At 39.5% G+C, this 23785-nt stretch overlaps 1 protein-coding gene across 1 annotated transcript in view; it reads right to left on the reverse strand.

The window, feature by feature from the left end:
- L3MBTL3 (L3MBTL histone methyl-lysine binding protein 3) overlaps positions 1-23785 on the reverse strand; it is a 92349-nt gene that overhangs the window by 12180 nt on the left and 56384 nt on the right. The window contains exons 14-19 of the mRNA XM_028142468.2: positions 21371-21447; positions 15997-16082; positions 14836-14946; positions 11905-12019; positions 10141-10243; positions 6900-7049 (exon numbers count right to left, since the gene is read on the reverse strand). Coding sequence (XP_027998269.2) covers positions 6900-7049; positions 10141-10243; positions 11905-12019; positions 14836-14946; positions 15997-16082; positions 21371-21447 — 642 coding nt within the window. The remainder of the gene's footprint in view (positions 1-6899; positions 7050-10140; positions 10244-11904; positions 12020-14835; positions 14947-15996; positions 16083-21370; positions 21448-23785) is intronic.

Here is a 23785-nt window from a genome sequence, read left to right on the forward strand (position 1 = left end):
TTAATTTAAAAACAAAAGGTGCCCTTTAAATGTTAGAAAGAATTTTTAGTTCTACTAAGAAGCAATTAATGCTAATAACATCTAAATGTCCATTTCCTCATGATCAATTTTCATTTACTGTTCAGAAAAGAGATTTTAAAGCTAAGAATGATATTAAGATGAATTATTCTGGGAAATGTAGCTATTGAATAATTTAACTTCAAATTGAGACATGCATTCATGAGGAATTTTACTTGTATTGTTTGGTAAGACAATTAATAGAAAATGTTTTCAATGTCCATACCATTTAATCAATTTACTATATATACTCAGCGCCGGGATCTGGGATTGAGGCTGAGATTGGCTCAGGAGAATCAAAATTCTAGGAAGCTTTGCCTGGCTTCATCAGTTCAAATGCATAGGCTGAACTGATCCCACTCTTTCTGACCAGGAATGATCTCATGCTAATCTAAACCTGACAAGGATGCTCTAAACTGGAATGGACTTATTACAATCTTACTTCATAGCTCTGCACTTAAGTCAGGAACAAAAATGGCTTTAAAGAGAACCAGGCACACACTATTAATATTTTCTTTAAAGCTACATTTCAGATATTTAACATTTTTCCACCTAATCTATTCCATTCTGAGTTCAAACCAAATCCCACTTTGAAATTCACTGGGACTATCCAGGTTATGGTGCTGGCCTACACACCGTAGTGCTTTATAACATCCTATTCACGATGTTCTATTGTTTCATAGGTGGTGTTAGCTTTACAAATAGGCCCTGAGTAAATTTCAAGAAAAGGGCAAATACATTGGAAACCAAATATGCCAATAAAATATAAAGGAGTTTTATGGTCTTCATTATAAAGGCACTCATTTACTCTCCATTTGGAATAATAATTTAACATGATGCTGTGTAACCTGTAAACAAGAGAGCTTCTATGTTTAGAATGGGGATGTAATAATAACACCTACCCCAGGAAGGCATTATGAGGATTAAATGAGCTAATGCAACTAAAAGCACCAAGAAAAGTGCCTGAAATATAGGAATTTTAGAATTTTCAAGAACCAACTTACTTCAACATTTTTTTTTTTTGCTTGAATTGAAATATAATCATAGCTAAAATCTTACTCAAGAATACTCTTCAGGCTTTTAATTAAGACAGTGGAATCCACTCAAATGGAAAAATGTATTCTTTATGAGTCAGCATTCTCTTCCCCTCTGTAATTATGTGTCATGCTTTAGATGTCTTACTGTCTTATTCTAATTATGCTTTGTGGTAAATATGAGCCAAACAAACATTAGAAGAGTAAATACATAATAACAGGGTGGCATCTAAATGCAAACAACTGTATTTCCTCAAGTTTAGTTATTTCCCATTTAAGAGCAATCCCTAGCAATTATGTTTCAATCAGTTCCATTTAAAAAGAATAATGAAACAATCAATGATTTTGCTTCATTGTAGAGATTTAAGCCAATATCTCTAAATCCAACATTAGTTTGGCTTAAAATAAGCCCACCTTTCTCTTTACAGACAGTTTATTCTAATATCATGGGGCTTTATTGAGCTGAAAAGCACCTGTACTCCCCAGTAACAAATGAGAGACACAGTGAATGTAAAAAACATAGGATTTTCTGTTTTAAACATTAAAAGAATATCTCCTTGCATGTCCCTAGCATTCCTCCCTCCCCCACTTAATTTCTGGGCTGATATCACTCACAGGTAAAATTTCAGAGAATGAGAACCTCAGGGTTATATGTTAAAGGAATTATAAAAGAGTACTTGAATTGTTCCTAAAACACCTGGTACAAATGAAAAAGCGACCATGCTTGAACAGCTTCAAGACAAGGAGGATACCATCTTCAAAAGGATTCACAAAAAATAGTTAAACCAGTGGGAATTAAAACTTTTATGTCTATTACCCTGTCCAGTTTGGCTCAGTGGATAAGAGCGTTGGCCTGTGGACTGAAGGGTCCTGGGTTCAATTCCGATCAAGGGCACGTACCTCGGTTGCAGCCCTGGCAGGGATGAGTGCAGGAGGCAACCAATGGATGTGTCGCATCAATGTTGCTTTCTTTGTGTCTCTCCCCCTCCCTTCCACTCTGTCTAAAAATTAACTGGAAAAAATACTACAGTGGGAATTAACAACAATAACAAAAAAAAAACTTTTGTGTCTATGGATAACAGCCGAATAGATTTTTTAAAATTAAATTCCTTTTGAGATGATACATTTGCACTAGTTTTAATAAAACGTGGCCCAGGAGAGGTAAATATGATTTACTATTTACTTAATGACTAAAAATAAAACACTGTGATTAATAAGCCTATCAAATTATAATTTAGCATAAGAGCATGTTATCGAAGAAAAGGAATATGAGAAAATACAGTGGATATTATCAAGTTGCAAGGAAATGCACTCCAGAAAACCTAGTCCAGCAATGAATCTAATCAATCTCCATAAAATGGAAAGCCCTAACCAATAAAGTGAGATTTGGGAAAAAAGACCAGGTATAAAAAAGGGACTGCATTGCTTTCACGTTGTTGTAGAAAAGAAAAGTCACTGCTTTTCCACTGTATATAAGAGTCTCCTGGGTCAGGAATCAGTGCTATTGGAGGAGACAAAACAAGAACCTGTTACATCGTTCCACAACTGCACAGGCATGCAACAATGTGCAAGGGTCTCTTCCTTCCACTGCCAATGGTTGCCTTGGTGCCACAGCCGCTGGCATCAGAACTGTTTTAACTAAAATTGAGCTTCTCTCTGGTGTACACAAATAACTGCATAAATATGACTGAGATTCCCGAGGGCCGAAATATTTTAAAACTTCCACAGCTCCTAACCCATATCTGGCAGCCAGTTGTCAAAAAGGGGGGAGAGACTTTATAGCAGGCAGGGAATGACGACTCATTGAAATGACTTTCTCCAATCAGCAGTGTTAAGCCCTCAGGCTCAGAAAATCTTTGGAAGCAAAAAAAAAATAAATAAATAAAAGTTCCTGAAGATTCATAATTACCTTTTGAAATCCATTAAAACGGCTGGCTCTAAATTAACTGTATTCTACTTGATGTTATGGTTTTTGAAAAGTAAATAAATTTGTATATGCTTATAGTTCATCTTTTATGTTAGCTTGTTTTCCTATCTGTTTAATAGAGCCCTCCTCGAGGGTACAGACTGGCTCTTGGTGTGAGTGACAAATCTGATTCATCCTAAAAACATAAATCAGAGCGATAGCTACAATTTCTACAACTGTAGAAATTATGTAATTCTCAGAGTGGAAACACAGGTCCCACAACATGAAAGCCCATTTTAATAACCTATAATGAACTGAACAGGCTGAATTTTTTCATTGCACTTAGCACTGGGTACTTACTTGCTTTGCAAGGTAACACAAGCATTTAGCAGGTATTTGTTAAATGCTTTATTGCGTTTCTGTGGTTAAAACATTAACTCTGAGCTTAAAACATTAAGTAACTTTTACTAGAGTTAGCACCTAATATAGAAACATAATTACGAACAGCTGCAGAATAGATTTCACGAGAATAAGACTATGTGGGATACATGACGATGTTCTTCAGCGGGTAACACATTGTGAATTATTACTCCAGAGAAGGGTCTTTATACTCCGTAACGGTTCTCGAAGCCTGGTTTATAGATCACTTGGGGGTGCTTGTTAACATCCATCACCTGGGGGTGCTTGTTAAACATGAGCTGGGGTGCACCATACATTTCCTGAATCACTGTCTCTGGAGATGGCACCACGAGGGTTGCCTTTTGACAAGCATCTGGTGATTCTGATGCAAAACAAATTGAGGCCTATACGTTTCAAGACGCGCAGAGACTTAAGGTTACCAGGCCCCAGGAAAGCTCCTTCACTGACTGGTAGAGCCAGGATGAACCATGTGGCCTCCAGGCGTGCTGTGGGGGCAGAAGTGAGCTGCCTCGCTCCCAAGTGAGGAGAACACCTTCTTGCTGAAAGCACCAGGCGAGCACCGCCCTCCTTCCGCATCTGGTGGGCCCACCTTCCGCATCTGGTGGATGAGCTCACGGCTGAAAAGCCTGCGCACTCACATCCCTATCTAAGTGCGCACTGGGAACTCACGCACAACCTGATCATCCATTTGACAAGTCACTGCAGGAAAAGAGATCCAAGCACTCAGGGTGGAGCCAACTTAATGTGGGCGGAGCTTCCCACCAGGATGCCCGAATCCTCAGATGCTGGTCCCTGTGCTCTCCCAGAGGCAGCCCATCCTTTTCCTATCAACGTTATTTCTCTGGTACCATTTTCTACGTGGACCAGGAGTTAACAACAGTTTGGAGAGCATTGCTCTAATTTATAAAAGAGTACAGGCATTACATCATTTAATAATTCCCCCTCAAATATCTAGCCTGGAGATCTTACAAAGTTGAAGAACAAAAAGGTTATAGAGCAGTGGCCTTGACATTATATAAGATGTGTCTTCTGGGAAGGCTGGTGGAAAACCGTCAATGGTGTCACGTGTGAGACAGGAAAGCGAGGAATGAGGGGCCTGAGCTCCAGTCTGGAGGAGCCGATGAAGCGTCCCTGAGGAAGTGAGTTAACCTGAAGCCGGCAAGATGAGAGACGAGCTAATAGGAGATGGTTGTAGGCAGGAGAAAAGATGTCCTGGCTGCAGCACTGTTTAAAAAACAAGCCTGGTAGAGATGAAGCAGGAGAGTTAGGCAGGAGCCACGTCCAGAATTAGGGTCTAAGTTCTAAGACCCTAATTTACTCCCAAATCAATTTTAAAATGCAGACTCATAGGCTCCACCTGAAAGATTCTGGTGGGCCAGGCTTCCAAATCTGAATTTTGTGAGGCCCCAGGGAATCTGGTGTGAAGCCAAGTTTGGGAACCGCTGCCGTGGAACAGCAGCTGTCCACGCGTCTGTCTTGAGCAGGTGGCCTGTGAGGTGGCCCTTAAAATAATGCTGCCTGTTTCTTTGCTGTTTTCAGGTTACACTTTGAATAGAGCTCTCAAACGAGATGATTCTTGTAATATCAGATTACCTCTGTCTTCTTTTCCCATCAGCATTGCTCACGTGGATGTAATTTCCCACTCAGGATGTAATACCTTTTCTTTGCATCTTTCTAAATAATTTACTAAAATTGGGATTTTTTTTAAATGCCCTTTGACTCAGCAAGAGACAGTTTGCACCACCAGAAGTTGACCCTGAAGCAAAGAGTTGCTTGCAAGGGGTTTACTTGGGAGGTGAAGAATAGCATGGGAGGTTTGGGGGGGGGGGGGGAAGGGAGACAGGGAAGGGACAGCAGTGACAGCTTCCTTGCCGTGCTGGCTACCCCCTGCACAGCAGGAGCACAGGCTGCTGGGGAAACTCTGGAGTCTGTGTAACACACATCTCAGTCTTCCCGCACAGGGGTGAGGGAGCTGGGCTATTTACACAGCAGTTCCCCTCACCAGAGAGGGAGGCTGCTAGGGAAGGCAGGACACACTGATCCCCCTGCACATCTGCCCTGCCACAGAGTGGGCCACGCAGCCAGACCCAGGCTCACCCTGCAGGAGAGCGGACCAGGTGAGACAGCTGGAAGTCAGCAGCTGTGTGCCAAAGTGGGAGTGAGTGGCCAGGGGATATGGACTGGGTGCTGACGGCGTTGGCTGTGCCATCCCATTCACCAATCTCCGATGCTGGGCGGTCACCAGAATGAGAAATACGCTGGTGTTGCTTTTTATCCAGGCGCTGCCATGACAGATAAATTAACAGTGTCACCTACTTCTGCTCTAAGAAGACTCTGGCCCCAGGAATCCGGCCTGGAGTCCAGACGGTTAGCAAAGTGCCTGCAAGCAGGTACGACCGGCCCTTTGGAGAATTTTGCTGATGTTTTAAGCAATATCATTGCTTTTGAAAAATCTAAAACTCTAGGTATTCTTCCCACGTAGTGAGTCAATGAACTCTGTACCTCCAATTACTATTCTGTGAATTAGTACTTTTATTTGTCTTAGGGTAAATTTCTTCAAGTGATACTAGTATATCCTCATTTTAGGGTGTTGGGTTGGGTAAATGAGTTCATGTTTTATTAGCCATGGTTTGGAGGATTAAAAAAATCATCACTGTTGTTAATAATCAAAGAAGTTACCCCATGCATAGGGCAGAACTGCTTGTCTAGAAGGATACTGATGCTGGAAATGCCATTACTCCCATAACACCGCTGCGAATTCAGAACCAGATGCAGTAATTCAAATATCCACTCGTTCTTTCATGAGGACGGAAGTAGTACAATATGAAAATAAACACAGAACTATGTGCCTTAGATTTTAAAACGCGCCATAAAAGAAACCCCCAAACGTAAGCATGATGGAGCATCTTTCTATTAGTCTGCTGTTTCTTTTAGTAGTGTCCTCAGGTAACATAAAGGCACAGACCACACACATACTTAAAGATATGTCACACAAAGCTTCGTTCTTTACCTAATATAATCCACTGAGGCTAAAGCATCCCAACTCAACTCTAGAAGTGAAATCAAAACTAAATGACTGAGCTTATAGTACAATTAACATGTTAAGGTACGTGAAATAAGGTATATACATAAGCACTTGGTATATAATGAACATTAAAAAGAAATAATGTTCACAAGGAGTTTGCCATCTTTGTAATAGCAGCTAGTTCTATATAAATATTGACCAATTCATTCAACACCACCCAAGTTCCACTAAAAGGAGAAATAAGAAATCCTGCCTGACTTAAATGTGCTTGTATGAATACATTCCTTAATTAAAAAAGAAGTTCAAGTGATGATCCCCACCATCCTTTCACATTTAATTGGGTGTGTTTTCAATAATGTACATGAAAGTATTACCATAGAACATGAAACATGTAAGGCAGAAAACCTCTTTCTATCAGAGGACTTCTAAACAACATTAATACCATCACGTAAATTACCTGATTTCAGGAGATGAGGAGATTTCATTTGTGTCTGTCCTTTTATTTCTCGGAAATGATGGACTAGCTGGAGGCATCTCCCCACTTAAGCGATCTGGAAAGATGCGGTCTTTGTTTAAATTGATTTCTGAATAGGGACAGTTGGCAGCACTAAATATCGAAAGAAAAAGAATAGAACATTCCCATTAGAAAACACTTCTTTCAACTGAAATGGCAGACTACAGAATATAAAATTCCAAAATTTAACTGAACAAGTTGAATGTATTTATAGATGTGTATGTGTATGATTAAATAGTATGAAATAGTTGTCTTTAAAACATAATTTGTTTGGTTTGTTTGCGGGACGCGCGGGGAGGATGAAGAAGGTAAAGGGGGTCAAATATATGATGATGAAAGGACACTAGGCACTAGATCTAGAATATGGACTTTTATATGACTTTAGTTCTCCTTTAAACTCCTCCCAGTCTTTGACCTCTCAGTAGACCAAATGAATGAATCAGCAAAGGGAAAATACCACGACGCAGCCAATGCTAATCAGGCCATCTGGCTACCGAATCTGCCCAGAGGAGAATACTGTATCCACATCCAACTCTTTTACTGATCATTTTGATTTCGGCAGTTAAAAACACTACATTCTAAATCCCACTGTTGAGATACATGTTCTATTTCAAACGCGTCTTTGATCAAACCCAACTATTATAATTTTCAGAGAAGCCAACAACAAATGCTAGTCAAAACATAGGCCTTTTCTTGCATGTTCATACAATTGATTATTCTTGCTAAGAGAGAAACTTTCTTTGTTATCTAAGCAAAGAATGCATGTTTTGATTTATGCAGTTTCTCAGTAAATTAATCCAAAGAGAATTTTCTCATTATGTTTCCTTAAACACAGCATTCTTAGCAAGGACAAAAATAAGTGCCAGTGAAATGAGCCTTTCAGAGCATATCCATGATGCAGCAGCCACTCCACAAGTCTACTAATGAAATGGAAAATAGTCTGTGTCTGTTAAAAATTAATATCCTGCCAGATAAAGAGCTCCGAGTGTTGTAAATAGGAGATCAGAGTCGGGAGACTAAGAAAAGCCAGTGGAAGGGGCTGAGGACAAGGAAGATCGGCCTTGGGCAGGAGCTAACTCCCCACTAGTTCTCTGAATTGCATCCTCCTCCCTGAGGCTCTAGGCAGACTTATGCACAGACCTACCGGTTATGCCCTAAACACAGCTTCTTTACCAATGCATGTCTTTTAAGGCATAAGGTCAACTTCTTCTCTTGTTCCAAAAAAGTAAGTAATTATCCACTATGGTTCTAATTACACTGAAATATTGCCTTATTACATGTCTCAATAAAGTCTTCCATGTGAAGGGGGTGTGGCCAGTGGAAGGACAGTACAGTTGGGGAAAGGAGGTCCTGGGAGTGGCCAGGGCCTAGGGGCGGTAGTGGGGGAATGACTCTCCACCACAGACCTGGCAGTGACAGGCAAAACTCGTGGCTCAGACCAAAAGCACTTCTGAAGAGATCATGGACATTGCCATACGGTGGGTTTTCTTTCCAGAAGACCAAAAATAAATCTTTTTAAAAATTTTCTACTGCAGCCCAACAAAATGTCTTTTCCTTCATAGGTACATGTGTCAAAGTTTCAATGTTTAGTTACCATTTTGTGTCTCTATTTTAATTATGTACAGCTTATATATAGTTCCATTCAGCCATGAGATATTTGAGGATTGGGTCTGGGACTCATTCATGGAGCAGGGCCTTCACAGGCAGTGAGAAGAAAGTGGCCAAGAGCACAGACCCTTGAGTTACACTGACTGCTACTCCCAACTCCCTCCTCAACTAGCTGTCAGTTAGGCAAGTCAGTATACCTCTAAGTGCCACAGTGGCCTCTTCAAAAATTCAGAGAAAATAACAGTTCTGTATTTTAGGGTCATTTGAAAGTCATCAATATATGTAAAATTATCAGTGCAATATCTCACAGAGTAAATTAATACTCAATAAGTGTTAGCTATTAAGGAAAAAAACTGCTGCTCAAAAGTATTTATTGAACAAAAGAATTTATAAATATCTAATGGAAATTCAGCATGCTAATGAGTTATTTCTGGCATTTAGACTTACATAATGTCTGAAAATAATCCAGTCTTCTTTACTTTGCAACAGTAAATAACTTCTAAGATGCAGTATTTTTAACTCAGCTTAAATTAATCGTGTAACTTTTGGATTGCAATCATACAAACAACAAAAAGGGTTTCTAAATGGATATTTGCAAATGGAATCATCACCCTTTCTATGCTCAGACTTTTTACTCTAGAACATCCTGAACCTCATAAAAATAACTCAGGAGGAGGTTTGCAAAAGGAAGATAAGCAGCATTGTAGGGAGGTGGTAGAAATGAAGGAAAGAGGAAACTATATAAAGAAGAAAGTAATCACACCAATTTTACAATTCCTATTAACTCTGAGAGAAACAGCCAGTGCAATCTTTAGATATTTTAAAGACCTGGATTCACAACCTGCACAATCTACATAAACAAGGAATCGTTTTCTTACTGGGCAATCCAATTAACATGCAGGTAGAACAGTTTCTTTAACATACACCTACACAGATAATACTTTTGTTCTTTAAAAAAAAAACCACAGACTTAAATCACAGCAATTTCTCGGTATTTCAGTAAAAATTTTAAAAATCTAAAAAAGACCCCAAATTGCCTAAATAATACATTCAATTTCAAATGTATAAATTTGGTTTCTTTTTTAAGTTAATTAGAGATAAGAGGAAAATATAGAAAAATGCTTTTTTGATCAGCACATTCTCATGTTTGACTATATTTGTGCTTTTTGTGTTCTTAGCTAATCTACAACAATATTACCTCTTTGTATTCAAATCATTGTGTCACCCAATCACATAATTTGTTCTACCAAACAAATAACAGGACCTACCTTCTTCTCATTATTAATGTTCAACCCAAAATAACTGTTTCAGAAGCTAAGTGTCTACAGTAGTCATAAAAGCCAAATAACTAGAGTAAATCTATTTTAAACTGTGAATACATTCTCTCCCAGGAAGATTTAACTACAGATATACTCTGCGTTTTTACAGGATCACCATGGTAACCACAATTCCTATGGATCTGAATTTAAAATTAGTTCACATCTATTCAGTATACATGAAAACCATTATCTTGTACATATAACACCCCCTATCTGACCATGTAAGGAATCCCCATGTGAGCCACAGCACCCCATACCTCTGAGGACCCAGATGTCTCGCTCTCTTAAAATGACCAATCCCTTTACATCCTGGGGTTGAGCATCCACCTTGTTCTGAAGCTTCCATTAACTCTAAAGGGCCTATGACAAAGCAAAAAAGAAAGAAGGAGCATAAAGTTAATCAGGTAGTAAGAGTGGAAAAATCTACTTTGGAATTAATACATAAGTCAGTACATATATAAACAAAAAAAGGAAGGAGATCCTATAGAAGTAAAAATGTCTTGAAAGTCTCTACTTCTAAAGGTGCTCCCCCCTATGACTTTGTGCACACTATTTTGTCTTTCTTCAATAGTGAAATAGTAAACTTTCATCCAAAACCCTTTCAAATGTCACAAATTCCAGAGATACCTAATATGAATTAATGAGAGTCTAAACTTTTTCAAGTAAATAACATAACGTATGAATTGTACACTGTGAAAACTTTAAACACACTGGAGACAAAAGAACAGTTACAGATCCCAGTCAAGCCACCCCCTTTCCACATTTCAAACTCCGTTAATATGAACCCTCCTAGATGTGGATCTGATACATCCAATACATGTTACCAGGTTTTTTGTTTTGTTTTATTTCTCCACATGAAAAGAACAACATAGATGTGTACTATTCTGAAAGAGTAAAAACCTTGTCTTATAAATTGTTGCATCTCAATAGTAATAGTCTTTATGACTATTGCATAGTATCTGCTGTATGAGTGTACCACAGCTTATTTAACCAATATTTGTTTCCAAGTCTTGTTATATTAAATATACTGTAAACAATACCATGTCTTAAAAAAATAATTAAAAATACCCAAAAAACTGTAATGTTTACCTAGCCAGTTTGGCTCAGTGGATACAGTGTTGGCCTGCAGACTGAAAGGTCCCAGGTTTGATTCGGGTCAAGAGCACATGCCCGGGATGCAGGCTCATCCCCAGTGGGGGGCGTGCAGGAGGCAGCCGATCAATGATTCTCTCTCATCATTGATGTTTCTCTCTCTCTCTCTCCCTCTCCCTTCCTCTCTGAAATCAATAAAAATATATTAAAAATAAATAAATAACTGTAATGTTCACTGAGATAATTGTAGATTTGCAAGCAGTCATAAGTATGGGAGGTCCCTTTAAAAAAATGTTTTTATTGATTTTAGAGAGAAAGGAAGAGAGAAGGGGAGAGGGGAGAGAGAAACATTGATCGGTTGCCTCCTGTATGCACTCTGACCAGGGACTGAACCTGCAACCTGGGCATGTGCCCTGATAGGGAACTGTGCTGGCAACCTTTCGGTGTACAGGAAAATACTCAACCAACTGAGCCACACGGACCAGGGCCAGAGGGAGGTCCCTTATACACTTTGTCCAGTTTCTCCCAATGACAACATTTTGCAAAACTATATTATAAACTCACTACTAGCATACTGACAATGATACATTAAATTTTGATAGTCTAACAAACTGCCTTCCAAAAATTCAGTACTAATTTTAAAAGGTGATGACCACTTCTAAATAAAAGTAAAAGAATGTCTATACTCACTTTACTTTTTCAGATATTAAATTTTTTCTTTATATATTTTTTTGCTCCAAGTATTTAAAAATGTAGTAAGAGAGAAAAGAATTACATAGAGAAGAATTGTATAGCATAATTATTTATTAATTATCATATTGTTTTCCATATGGACAACTATAAAGAAAAGAGAATGATAAGGGAAAAGAAAATATTAAGCATTATACAAGAAAATGGAAACATTTTTTTGTTATCCTTGGGTTTCTTACTCAAAGGAGGCTGAAGAGGATGCCCGGTTTTTGAACACCAGCCCACGGGGTGAATATCAGGAGAATCTGCATCTATCCAGTAATCATAGCAACTATTCCAGCCATCAAAGTGAACCTGGACAACAAAAAAGAAATTTAGCAATTGAGGTCTGCCCATCGTAATCATATTCATTCTCTTCTAACTTATATAGTAGGTTTAATACCAAATAAATTGTTTCAATTATTTAAATTACTTCATCCATACTATAAGAAAAGGAGCACTTTTGATCTATCTTCAAATTATCTAGCCATCAATAAAGGTCTTGCCAAAGGCACATTTTGGCAATACTTCTACAGGTATGTTACATATACCGCTCAATAAGCAACTTGAGTAATTAACATCTTCATAGAAGCAACACCAAACGCCCAATAAGTATTACTAAAGAAATGCATAAATCAGGAAAGCGAAGGGCAGTGGTTGGGGAGAGTGGAGAGGCAGAAGAACCTTTAGTATACATGTCAAGTCTCCTAAAATAATGTTAAAAATACTTTTAAAAAATGCAATGCCCTATTAACTATACCCATTTTACACAATACCCCTCCATCAAATGCATTTTTAGCTATTTTTTCCCCTCATAAGTAATTACAAGATTTCTCAAAGAGGTTTTACAGAGTGGTCAGTGCTACCATCTTTACTGGGCACCAGGTAAAAGGGCTGGTGGTCTTTTAGGCATGGTCACTAAGAATCGGCTGCATATCTTGCAGTATGACATATTTTTTATCTTGTAGGTGAAAGATATACTGACAGGCTATGTACACAATGGGGCAAAAAGTAGGTTTACAGTTCTGAGTACATGAAACAGAGTTGATTCTTGTATCATTATTTATTAATTAGAGGCTGGGTGCACGGAGATTCATGCACTTGGGGTGGGGGAGTCCCTCAGTTGGGGGACTCCCTGGCCTGCGCCCTCTTGCAGTCCGGGAGCCCTTGGGGGATGTCCGATTGAGGGCTTAGGCCTGCTCTCCACCTAAGTGGAGCGGGCCTAAGCCCTCAGTTGGACATTCTTAGTGCTGCGCTCACCAGCCGTGAGCCCAGCTTCTGGCTGAACAATGCTTCCCCTGCAGGAGCACACTGACCACCAGGGGGCTGCTCCTGCATTGAGCATCTGCCCCCTGATGGTCAGTGCGTGTCATAGCGACCGGTCATTCCACCAGATTCGTGCACCAGTGGGGTCCCTCGGCGTGGCCTGTGGGGATTGGGCTGAAATCGGCTCTCCGACATCCCCTGAAGGGTCCCAGATTGTGAGACGGTGGTTCTTGGGTAACGCACCCTGGAATCGGGCCCCCTCCTCTCTGGTTCCAGGTGTATCACCCGAGAACCGCAGCTGCCAAGTCACCCAAGCTCGGCAGCTCCTGCGTTGAGTGTCTACCCCCTGGTGGTCAGTGTGTGTCACAACTACCAGTCAGAGCGTCTGCCCCCTGGTGCTCATTGCACATCATAGCTACCAGTCAGACAGTGAAATGGTCGGACGGTCGCTTAGGCTTTTATATATATATAGATTATTATGTTATTTTCCATATAAGTAACTATAAACCTACTTTTGCCCCATCCTGTATGTTTTGCTTTTAAATCAAGTTTGCTATCTAGGTTTCCTTTTTAAAGTCTATGAATCTCTTACTCCTTACAAGACATTAAAAACTGAACAATAAATATTCTAGAAGAACGCATGAGTGAATGTACTGGTAATCTTAGAGTGGGAGAGCCTTTCTAAGCAAGACTTCAAACTCAAAACTCATAAAATAAAAGACAATTAACAAGAATATTTGAAAAAGGTTAACACAGATCTTCCATTATTTAGAAAATTTTACTATTAAGTAATTATATAATGTTAAAAATAGTGAATTAAATATTAAAATTTCTATTTTATAGAAATACCATACTTGAAAAACCTCAATACTCAGGTTTTTCATGTTATTTTATAATTTATTTTCTTATACATTATCTCACTGAAGATATTTAAGGGTTTGATTTTTTAGCAAAAAATTAGACTTCTACAGCTTAGGACTGTGACCTAGTTCTGCCATTGCCCTTAATTAATAAGGAATTCATTTACAGTCTTTCTGAGCCCCAGCCTCATTGACAAAATAATGATAATAACATAAATCTCTCACATGATTATCACCACAAATGTTACCCTGTACACCTTGTAAATCTAACATCTGGCTGTGGTTATAACTATTGTTATACCTAACAGAGATTCTAAACGATCCTGTGAAGCAAGCAAAACACACATTGTTCTGGTTTGCGGTGAATTTAATGCTGAAACCAGAAACCGAGACAAGAAGTTCTGACTCCTCCCTTGAAGCAGCTGCCACCCTTCACTTCATCACGCTCAGACGTGACAAGCCAGACCCATCCTCCTGCCGTCTGCTTCCTTCAGGAGAGAGGCTCGGCTTTTAGTACCCCAACTCGGACTAAACACCGACTGTATCCATAAAATTATTTCTCTTTACTTGTCCTGTATTAAAAGGCAAGATATCCTTCTGAAAGGTCTACATCTAACATACCCCATCAAATATCATTAGTCTTCAATTTTTTAAAAAAGAGCATACTACTAGACAGTGAGCTATTCTATTTAGAGGAAATGTCTCTATTATCTACGTAAGAAGTCTTCTCTCAATTATGACTGACTTTTACTATATTGAGTGTGTGTTTGGAGAAAGTAGATATGACATTAAAAGCTAGTCATAATTAAAGAAAAAACTTACATAGATTAAAGAAAAAAACTGGGTAAATACTGACTTATGAAGATGCACAAACACTTAATTTGCCTAGTCCTGTGGTTTTACTAATTTAATTGTAGGACTTCACAAATTAAAGATCTGCTGAAGTTTCCATCCAAGACATCTTGCAACAAAAGGCAAAGCAAAACCACAACAGAAAGCACTCACTTTTATTCGGTGATCATCTGTGTCTGCAACTGTGGCCACTCTAATGAACATGGGATTTCTTTTGTCTATAACCTCCATCTTCATTTTTTTCTGGAATCCATGTGGAGGTTTCTGCCACAAAAGAAAATTTTATACAGTGAAATTAAGAGGAAGAGAAGGTAGGCTCTATGTCACAAAAATAGAATTAAAAAAAATAAAATTAAAAAAGATGAGCCATTCAGAAAACCAGCCTTTCAAACCCTCAAGTTTCAAGAATGGCTTTGGACTTCACCCTCCTATATCAAAAACACAATCCCACATCACATGGCCAAACCTAGTCTATAGAAGCAAATAGAAAGCAAAAGATCTTAAGGTGAAATTAAAAATATTTTGATTATTTGATTAGCCATAGGGAAGAAGAATTGTTTTCTCATTAGAGGGAGTTACCTTAGCAAAAATCAACAAGCATGAAAACTATTTTTTTAAGAGAACATTAAAATGTCAGAATTAAGACATGAAGATTAAAGGTGGTAATGAAAGCAAAAAGTTGAATATATCTTTGAAAGAAGAAAATTAGCAATCAAAACATACCATATAGAATCACTCTAGTAGGAACAGGAATGAGAATAAGGACCTACAACAGTCAGCAGAAAGCCTTAAACCTCTGAAAAAGCTAGGGCTACTAGTAGAAGGCAAGGTAATTATTTGCTATGTTAGACAAATATCTTAAATTTTCTGAAATCCACATCTCTCCTCTATAAAATGGGTGAAATAAAGTGTTTTTCTGAAAATTAAGTGCAAAAATTATGTACAGCATACAAAACAATCAATACGGCACCTAAAAGCCAACTAGAGAAATCATTAAAAATCCTAGCAACTTATACACAAAAGGATAATTTAAAGAAAAGTATTGTTTATAATACTTATGTAAGATAAAAAATTTTAATATTTAACATATATTTCTTTACCCTTAAGTTCTTGGGAAATATAAATTATGAAGCAAGTTTTTTGAGATGGAAAAAAATTTTAAATACATTTTATTTCTTATTCTTCCCTTACCTTCTGTTTCCTTCCCATTCCTATTCCAATTCATCAGTACTATCTCTTTCTGTTCTTAAATTTCAATGAATGAACATTATCACAACACAAATTAATCAAACAGTATAAAATATATTCTCTCACCACTTTGAAAGCTCTTGCAGGAGCAGGTAAAGAATTGGTTTCTTCTAAATATTTATCCCAAGAAAAATGTTTCACATTTGGATAACCTAAGAGTGAAAAAAATTAAATCCTATTAGGTTTAATCAAAACGATAGTGAGAACCACAAATTGACCTATAATATTATGAAATGCTATCTTTATAACATAGGAAGTTATGTTTTTATTACACATAGTAACTTTAAACTAGTTCCACATTCAGAACTATTTATAGTAATGAAATTGCTTTCATCTTGATCATGATTTCCCTATCAACTTTTAAATGAAAATTTTATATGTATATATACAATTTACAGTCTCAGGTAAGAATCTATGTTAATAAAAGCCTAGGTGGTCCTCGCGCGCGTCGTCGTCACAAGATGGCTGCCACAAATGGCTGCCACATGATGGCCGCCTGCACAGTGGAGGTGGGGCCCGGCAGCCACTCCGCGCGGTGAGGCCTGGGGGTCCTGTGGTTCCACGCAGTGTGGAGGAGGCTGGTCCCGGAGTCTCTGCCGCCTCACACGGAGGAGGCAGGTCCCAGTGGATGAGGCAGTTCGCGGCAGGAAAGGGCAGTTGTGGGTGATTGGGCCGGCAGGGGAGGGCAGTTGGGGACAATCAGGCCAGCAGGAGAGGGCAACTGGGGGTGATGAGGCCAGCAGGGGAGCAGTTAGGCATCAATCAGGCCGGCAGGGGAGCAGTTAAGAGCCAGCAGTCCCGGATTGTGAGAGGGATGTCCGACTGCCGGTTTAGGCACGATCTCGCAGGGATCAGACCTAAACCGGCAGTCAGACATCCCCTGAGGGGTCCCAGATTGGAGAGGGTGCAGGCTGGGCTAAGGCACCGCCCCCCCCCCCCCCCCCCCCCCCCGTGCACTAATTTCATGCACCCGGCCACTAGTAGTATTATAACACAAGACACATACAAAAACACATTAACACACAAACATAAATACTCTTTAATCTAGCAATTTTACTTCCAATACTCTAGGAAATTCACATATATGTATTACAAAGACAATTGTAGATGTGAAAATGCAAATACCAGTTAAATGACCATCACTACAGAACTGTGCAAAAAGCTGTATAGTACATATAAAAGAGTTCATTAAACATAAGTTAGATTTATATATACTAATATGTGAAATATTCCAGATATATCGTCATATTGTTAGATAAAACAAACATGACAAAATATCATACCATGTCTAAAAGGACCCACCCTTCTTCCCTCCTGCCCCCTTGTCCTTTCTCCAGAGTCCAAATTCCATTAGGCAGCCCCAGGCAGCAATAAATGGTAGCCCCAAGCAGGAATTAATGATAGTCCAGTAGAGTGGGAAACTGACTACATAAAGAGGACTGAAAATACCAGTAAACATATTATAAATAACAGAAGCCAGATTTCTCATGGACTAAAACGAGAGGTATAATTCCGCAAAGTGGAAAACCAGAATAAACTCAGTATTGTGAAATATGAATTAGAGCTAATAATAAAAATTCATGGTTTTTAATACATATAAATGACATAAAAATAAAGATGAATAAATTTTTATATATTTACATATTTCCTATCTCCACTGAGAAGATGGAAGCAGCAATGAGCACATCTGGAGTCCAGATCTTACTTTCTAAATATCCTTCTCTAGTAAAAAGGACCATGCAGACTGGGAGAAATGGTTGACTTCAGGGTTGGGTCAGGGAAGGCACAAGATAAGCCTGAGCCAGAAAGAAGGATGTTCTCAAAAGGATATGGAAACCAGCTTAAAGCGGCTCCTACTGGCCAAATATGAGAAAATCTGGACATGAAAATAATGCTGGTAATGAATTATAACCCACTGGTGACATCAGTAATCTATGGGTCCACACCGATATCAATAAGTTAAATGAATAAATGGGAAGGCAAGAAAGCTATTCTTGGCATAAGAATATCAACTCATTATGTACAAGGAGTAATAAAATAAGAAAAATTACTATTTAGCAACTTTCAGAATAGTAATTCATACTAGAAATATCAACAGATGCTAAAATCAGTGAGTGACATAGGAGTGAGAAACAGGATTATTTATAGACTCTCAAAGCATCTCTCCATAAACTACATTGGTGGAGAAACCTAGAAAATACGATCTCGATCAATTAATGGTAAAATCAACCAGTAATGAGACAAACTGACACCACGTGCCACCTGAAAGGATGTAAGGAGAACACAGCATTGTTTCTATGATTTCCTGCCAAAAATCACATAACCTGGGTCTAACCACGAGGAAACACCAAGCAAACACAAATGAAGTAACACTACAGAATGAAGAGACTAATCTGCAATCTTCACACACACTGCAGTTATGAAAGTCAAGGGATACGACAACTAAATGCAATGCTTGATCTTTTTGCTATAAATGCCATCTCTGGCACAACTGATAAACTTGAATGGGTCTACAGTACTATTCTTGCAGCTTTTCTGCACATTTAAAATCATTTTCAAATAAACATTTTAGAGAGTAAATATGCAAGGATTTCTGTGTACACAAACATTTTACAATATATTTTTAAGGACCCCGTCTTCCATAATTTAAGTAACATTAAAGCTGACTGCATGTATGTGCATATATAGAGGCAAAGAGGTTTTTCTGGAAAGACACATTGGTTATCTTTATTTCCACTATAAACTTTTTTTTAAGTATGTCTTAAATATATAATTTCAGAAATTCAAAATAAACATCATTTAAAAAGGCATGAAGACTTTAATTCTAGGGGGAGAAAACAGTAGATTTATTATGTGATTAGACAGAACACAGACGTGGCCAGCAAGTGCTCAAGAAACTGATCCACAAAGTAGCAGGGGTGTCAGAGAGTAGCTGATATCAGAGATCAAGCCAGGAACGTGCCCACAGCAAAAAGGGACCCGAGAAAGAACACTGACTATGTCATGGAGTGAAAGAATAGAGTAACATCAATCAGTACAGGCCCTACCAACCAGTCGCATTACTTGGAAGGTTTTTTTTTTTTGTTTTGTTTTTTTTAACTTATAAAACTGTGTGTATTACAATATATATCACAAAATTTACCATTTTAACCATATTTAGGTATATAGTTAGTGGCACTGATTATATTCACAATGTTGTGTGTTTGGCACTTTTTAACATGCAATTCTTTATTTTCTTAATTTGTCAAATGGTATATATTTTCTTCTCTAATGAATGGTAAAAGTCCATGAAAGGTTTTTGCCTCACATCAGAAGTCAGCAATTATGCTTTACACCACACCTCCCCAGGTACCTAACTCAGTGTTGTGAAGACTTAACCAGGAATCTGTTGTTCACTGGTTCTGTATATTTACCAGATCCTTGATTACGACCAAAGAGGTGATAAGGAAAAAAATCAGACTGATATAAAATTGGGAAATCTAAAGGAATCCTCAGCCCTAGCCAGTTTGGCTCAGTGTATAGAGCATCAGCCTGCAGACTGAAGGGTCCCAGGCTTGATTCCAGTCAAGGGCACGTAACTTGGTTGCAGGCTCCTTCCTGGCCTGGGCCCTGGTCAGGGCATGTGCAGGAGGCAACCAATCAGAGTGTTTTCTCACATCAATGTTTCTCTCTGTCTTTCCCTCTCTCTAAAAATCAATGGAGAAATATCCTCGGGTGAGGATTAAAATCCTATATAATAAAGATGTAATATGCAAATGGTCGTTACGCTGTGAAGAATAACGACTGGATCACGGATCAGCAGGAGGGTGGGGCAGCGAGCTACAAGAGGCGGGGCAGCGAGCTACAAGAGGCAGGGCAGCAAGCTATGAGGGAGGGCGGGAGGGCGGAGGGAGCTGCAGGAGGGCGGGGCAGCAGGCGGAGAGCTACAGGAGGGTGGCAGGGAGCTACTGGCGCACACATTCGTGCACAGGGATACTAGTAAATAAATAAAAATAAAGGAATCCTCACAGCAATTTGGATGGTGACGGTGGTGATCATTACTCACCAGCTCCTAATATTACATGAGTCACAGGACACAGGAGAACTGACTAGAAGTCTTTCAGGCAGCACCACATTTGGGCCATAAAACTACTAATACCTAGCTTTAACACTTTGTGATTTATGTAAATATTCTTTCACCTTCAAAACGGTTTGGTAAATCAGTAAAGGACAGAGGCTTCTGTTCCTTCACATGTGAGAAAACTCAGAAAGTGGAAAGGACTCGCCTCACCCATCACAGGAATGGATGGTCCCCTGGGAATAAATGTCCAGACACTCAGTGAGATACAGTAAAGAGGAACTGGGGACAAGCCTAAACACGGAACCAGCTGTTAGGATGGAACGAGACAAGTATCTGAAGCTCCAAGCTGAGCCTCTGCTATTTTCATGCTGCGGGCAAACCAAGGAGCCATCCTTTCCCTGAGATAACGGAGTCTTCATTACTCGCATGAGTGTCCACAAGGAACCTCTACAGCCAAGTGACTGCTGGGAGCTGATGACCCTGTCTTTTCATATAGGCAGCAGTCATGGCACCTTACACAGTGATGCTCAGAAACTCAATGCCTTAATTATTATGGTGAAGCCACAGAATCTGTTCTTTAGCACATGAAGATAAACACAAATTGACAAAGAAGACTATTTATCAGCAGTTACACTGTTCCCTGTTAAAGACAGAGTGAGTAAGCTGAGATGGCACTAGGCCGGAGGCAGACAGCTGAAGTACCTGACAACTTCAGGGGGCAGAGAGGTATTAATCACTACCATAAAGCTGTGAAATCTACTTTCAGAACCAGGAATCACAACAGAAAAAGGAAAAGTGAATGCGTAAGTTCTGATCTAGGGAAAAACCCCGAATCCCACTTCAACGTGCACATTGTGCTTTTTGATAGGATGGACCTTGACACGGATGGTCCAGGCCCCACCCACAAAGGCTACCCATGTGTCCATTTCTCCAGGCTCATCAAAGCCTTAGACAATTCACTTCTATGGTGAGACAACATATTTAAATGTGTATTAACTTAAAAGTCTAGCTAGAAATGAATTTCCATTTGAGAAATGAAAGATCTTTTAAAACAGAACTTGCTGTTTTTCCAAACAATTCAAAGGTGGGGAATCTGGAGACTAAGGCAACACTTCTATACTTTCAGGTGTATCGAGTGTCAGCATGCTATTGCCTGCAGGCGGCGGCCTCTTTTTGCGACTCAAGTTTTACTGCAGCACAACATGCTCATTCATTTACATACTGTCTGTGGCTGCCTTTGTGTTTCATCTCAACTGAATAGTTGTGAGAGAGACTGTATGGCCTACAAAGTCAAACACATTTACTACCCAGCCCTTTACAGAAAACATTTCCCGACTTCTGATATATGAGAACAATATTAGACATACAGTAGACACAAACCTGGAGGAGTGATAAGGGCTCGTCTATGTTCTTTACACCAACCAACAGGATGAATGTGTGGGCTGGATGCTTCACACCTGTAGATTTAAATTTAAAAATTGTAACTATCGGGATAAATTGTCAAGTACTAGCAAAAGTAGAAAAACAGTAATTAGAGATCGTGAACCATTTATTACAATAGATCTTATTTGGAAAAAAAATTGCTAAACCAAAGGATCTTTCACTCACCTAATATATTAACCTTTTGCACTCGGATGTCGAGTGTGACTCGACACGGTTAGCATTAGAATAAAGGAATCGAGAAAAAAGCAAGCGAGTGCAAAGGGTTAATACCAAGCTGATCACTGCCTATAAAGGCCATTAGTAGGGTCCCTGATAAGAGCCGTTTGAGGGGAACTGGGGCTAGGAAAGGGCAAAAGCCTGACTAGAGTGGGGTTAAAAGGAGGAAGAAAAGATGGAGACGGCTAGTACAGAAAATATGCTTAAGGAGTTTTGTTCTTAAAAGAAGCTGAGCTATGAGACATTGGATAGCAAAAGGGAAGCTTGTTTGTTTGTTTCTTAAGTTGGGAAATATCTAGGGGAAGCTGGCAAGGCACATATGGAAATTCTCTGTACTATTTTACAAACTTGAAGTTTACTAGTAGAATGACTTCAAAATAACATGTTTTTTGAAAGGATGGGAAATATTACTCCATTTATTCAAGAAATATACGCTGAGCAACCACCACGATCAGGGCACCATCCATGGTGCTGAGACTACAACAGCTATGGAAATAAACAAAAATCCCTGCTCCACTTGGGTACTGGTAGGAATAATTCAATAGACAAGGGTGACCTATTGATGCAGAACAACTGACTCAGGGGAGGGGGATCCCGTGCGTGAGGGCAGCAGTGCATTGTTCAGTTACAGAGAAGGGCCAGTCTGTGGGCAGAGATCAGGAAGGTACCCAGCAGATGAGATACTGGAAGCACCGAACATCCATTCTGACTGTGTCTTTTTTCTCAATGCAATAGGAAGCAAGATTACCAGCTGAGAGAGAGAATAGGTAAGGGGGTGTGAGAAATCTGAGGGGGGAAAGATAGGAGTGACATTTAGTGGTCTGGGAGACTGGACAAGGATCTGTAGTAGTATTATAGGGCAGAACTAAGGGCCCACATGAGGCTAGCGGTCATGAAGGTGAAGTCAAACCAATCAGTATGGTGTGTGTGTGTGTGTGTGTGTGTGTGTGTGTGTGTGTGTGTGTCTGCCTGCACGCCTCTATCTCCAGCTATACTCAAATGCCTAGGCACAGGCATACAGCAGGCAGAAAGTTGGATGAAACCAGAGTTGGGATCTTGCCAGGCTAACACAATATTCACGGAAGTAGCTATGATCCTACATAGTAAGAGCCTAATATGCTATGTGTCCGGTCGTCCGTTCAACCAATCAAAGTGTAAAATGCTCATGATATGCTAAGGCTGCTCAACAGTTCGCTATGATGTGCACTGACCACCAGGGGGCAGACAGTCGACCAGTCGCTATGATGTGCACTGACTACCAGGGGGCAGATACTCCAACTGGTAGGTTAGCTTGCTGCTGGGGTCCAGCCAATTGGAACTGAGCGAGATGGGCCAGACACGCCCTAGAACCCTTCCACGGTCCCTCCCTGGCTGGCCAAGCTCCTGCATCCCTCGCTGGCCCCGATTGTGTACCGGTGGGGTCCCTCAGCCTGCACCCTCTTGCAATCCGGGACTCCTCAGGGGATGTCGGAGAGCCGGTTTCAGCCCAATCCCGCAGGCCAGGACTAGGGACCCCACTGGTGCACAAATTTGTACACTGGGTCTGTAGTAGTATTACAAAATAGATAGGTATATAGAGGCATATCACAGTATCTTCTTTTAAAAGTTGGTAGAACATTTCCCATCTGTATTCTCAAAGATAATAGGCATAATGAAGTTAAAAAAAAAATCAAAGTCAAAATACTTCAGGAAAATACTACATCTCCCTCTTAGAGATTAATATAACATATCATTAGCATATCAGACTGTGGAGTTATATTATAAACAAACCAGTTTCAAATTATTTAACCCAGCATTTCCTAAAGATATTTCACTGTGAAATGCTACTTTGGTGGGCAACCTATTAGCATCATGCGGAACAGCAATGTTCTGCAGAACACAATTTAGGAAATGTTGATCTAAGGATGCCAAAGACTCCAATCTTACTTTATAAACCAGATCTGTTGAGTCCATCCTGAAAGATCAGAAAATCTCAACCCAGTCCTCTAGATGAGGAACTAGAAGATAGAAAGCCAAGAAGGTAATAGTGGTTGGAGTTTCTGGTGAATAAAAGTCTTCCAAGCAGTAAAAATAAAGAACTTTCTAAGACAAAATTTAAGTGAATTACATTAACAAATAGGCACCACTTTGCAAACC

Source organism: Eptesicus fuscus, chromosome 10 (genome assembly GCF_027574615.1).
Source record: "Eptesicus fuscus isolate TK198812 chromosome 10, DD_ASM_mEF_20220401, whole genome shotgun sequence".
NCBI lineage: Eukaryota > Metazoa > Chordata > Mammalia > Chiroptera > Vespertilionidae > Eptesicus > Eptesicus fuscus.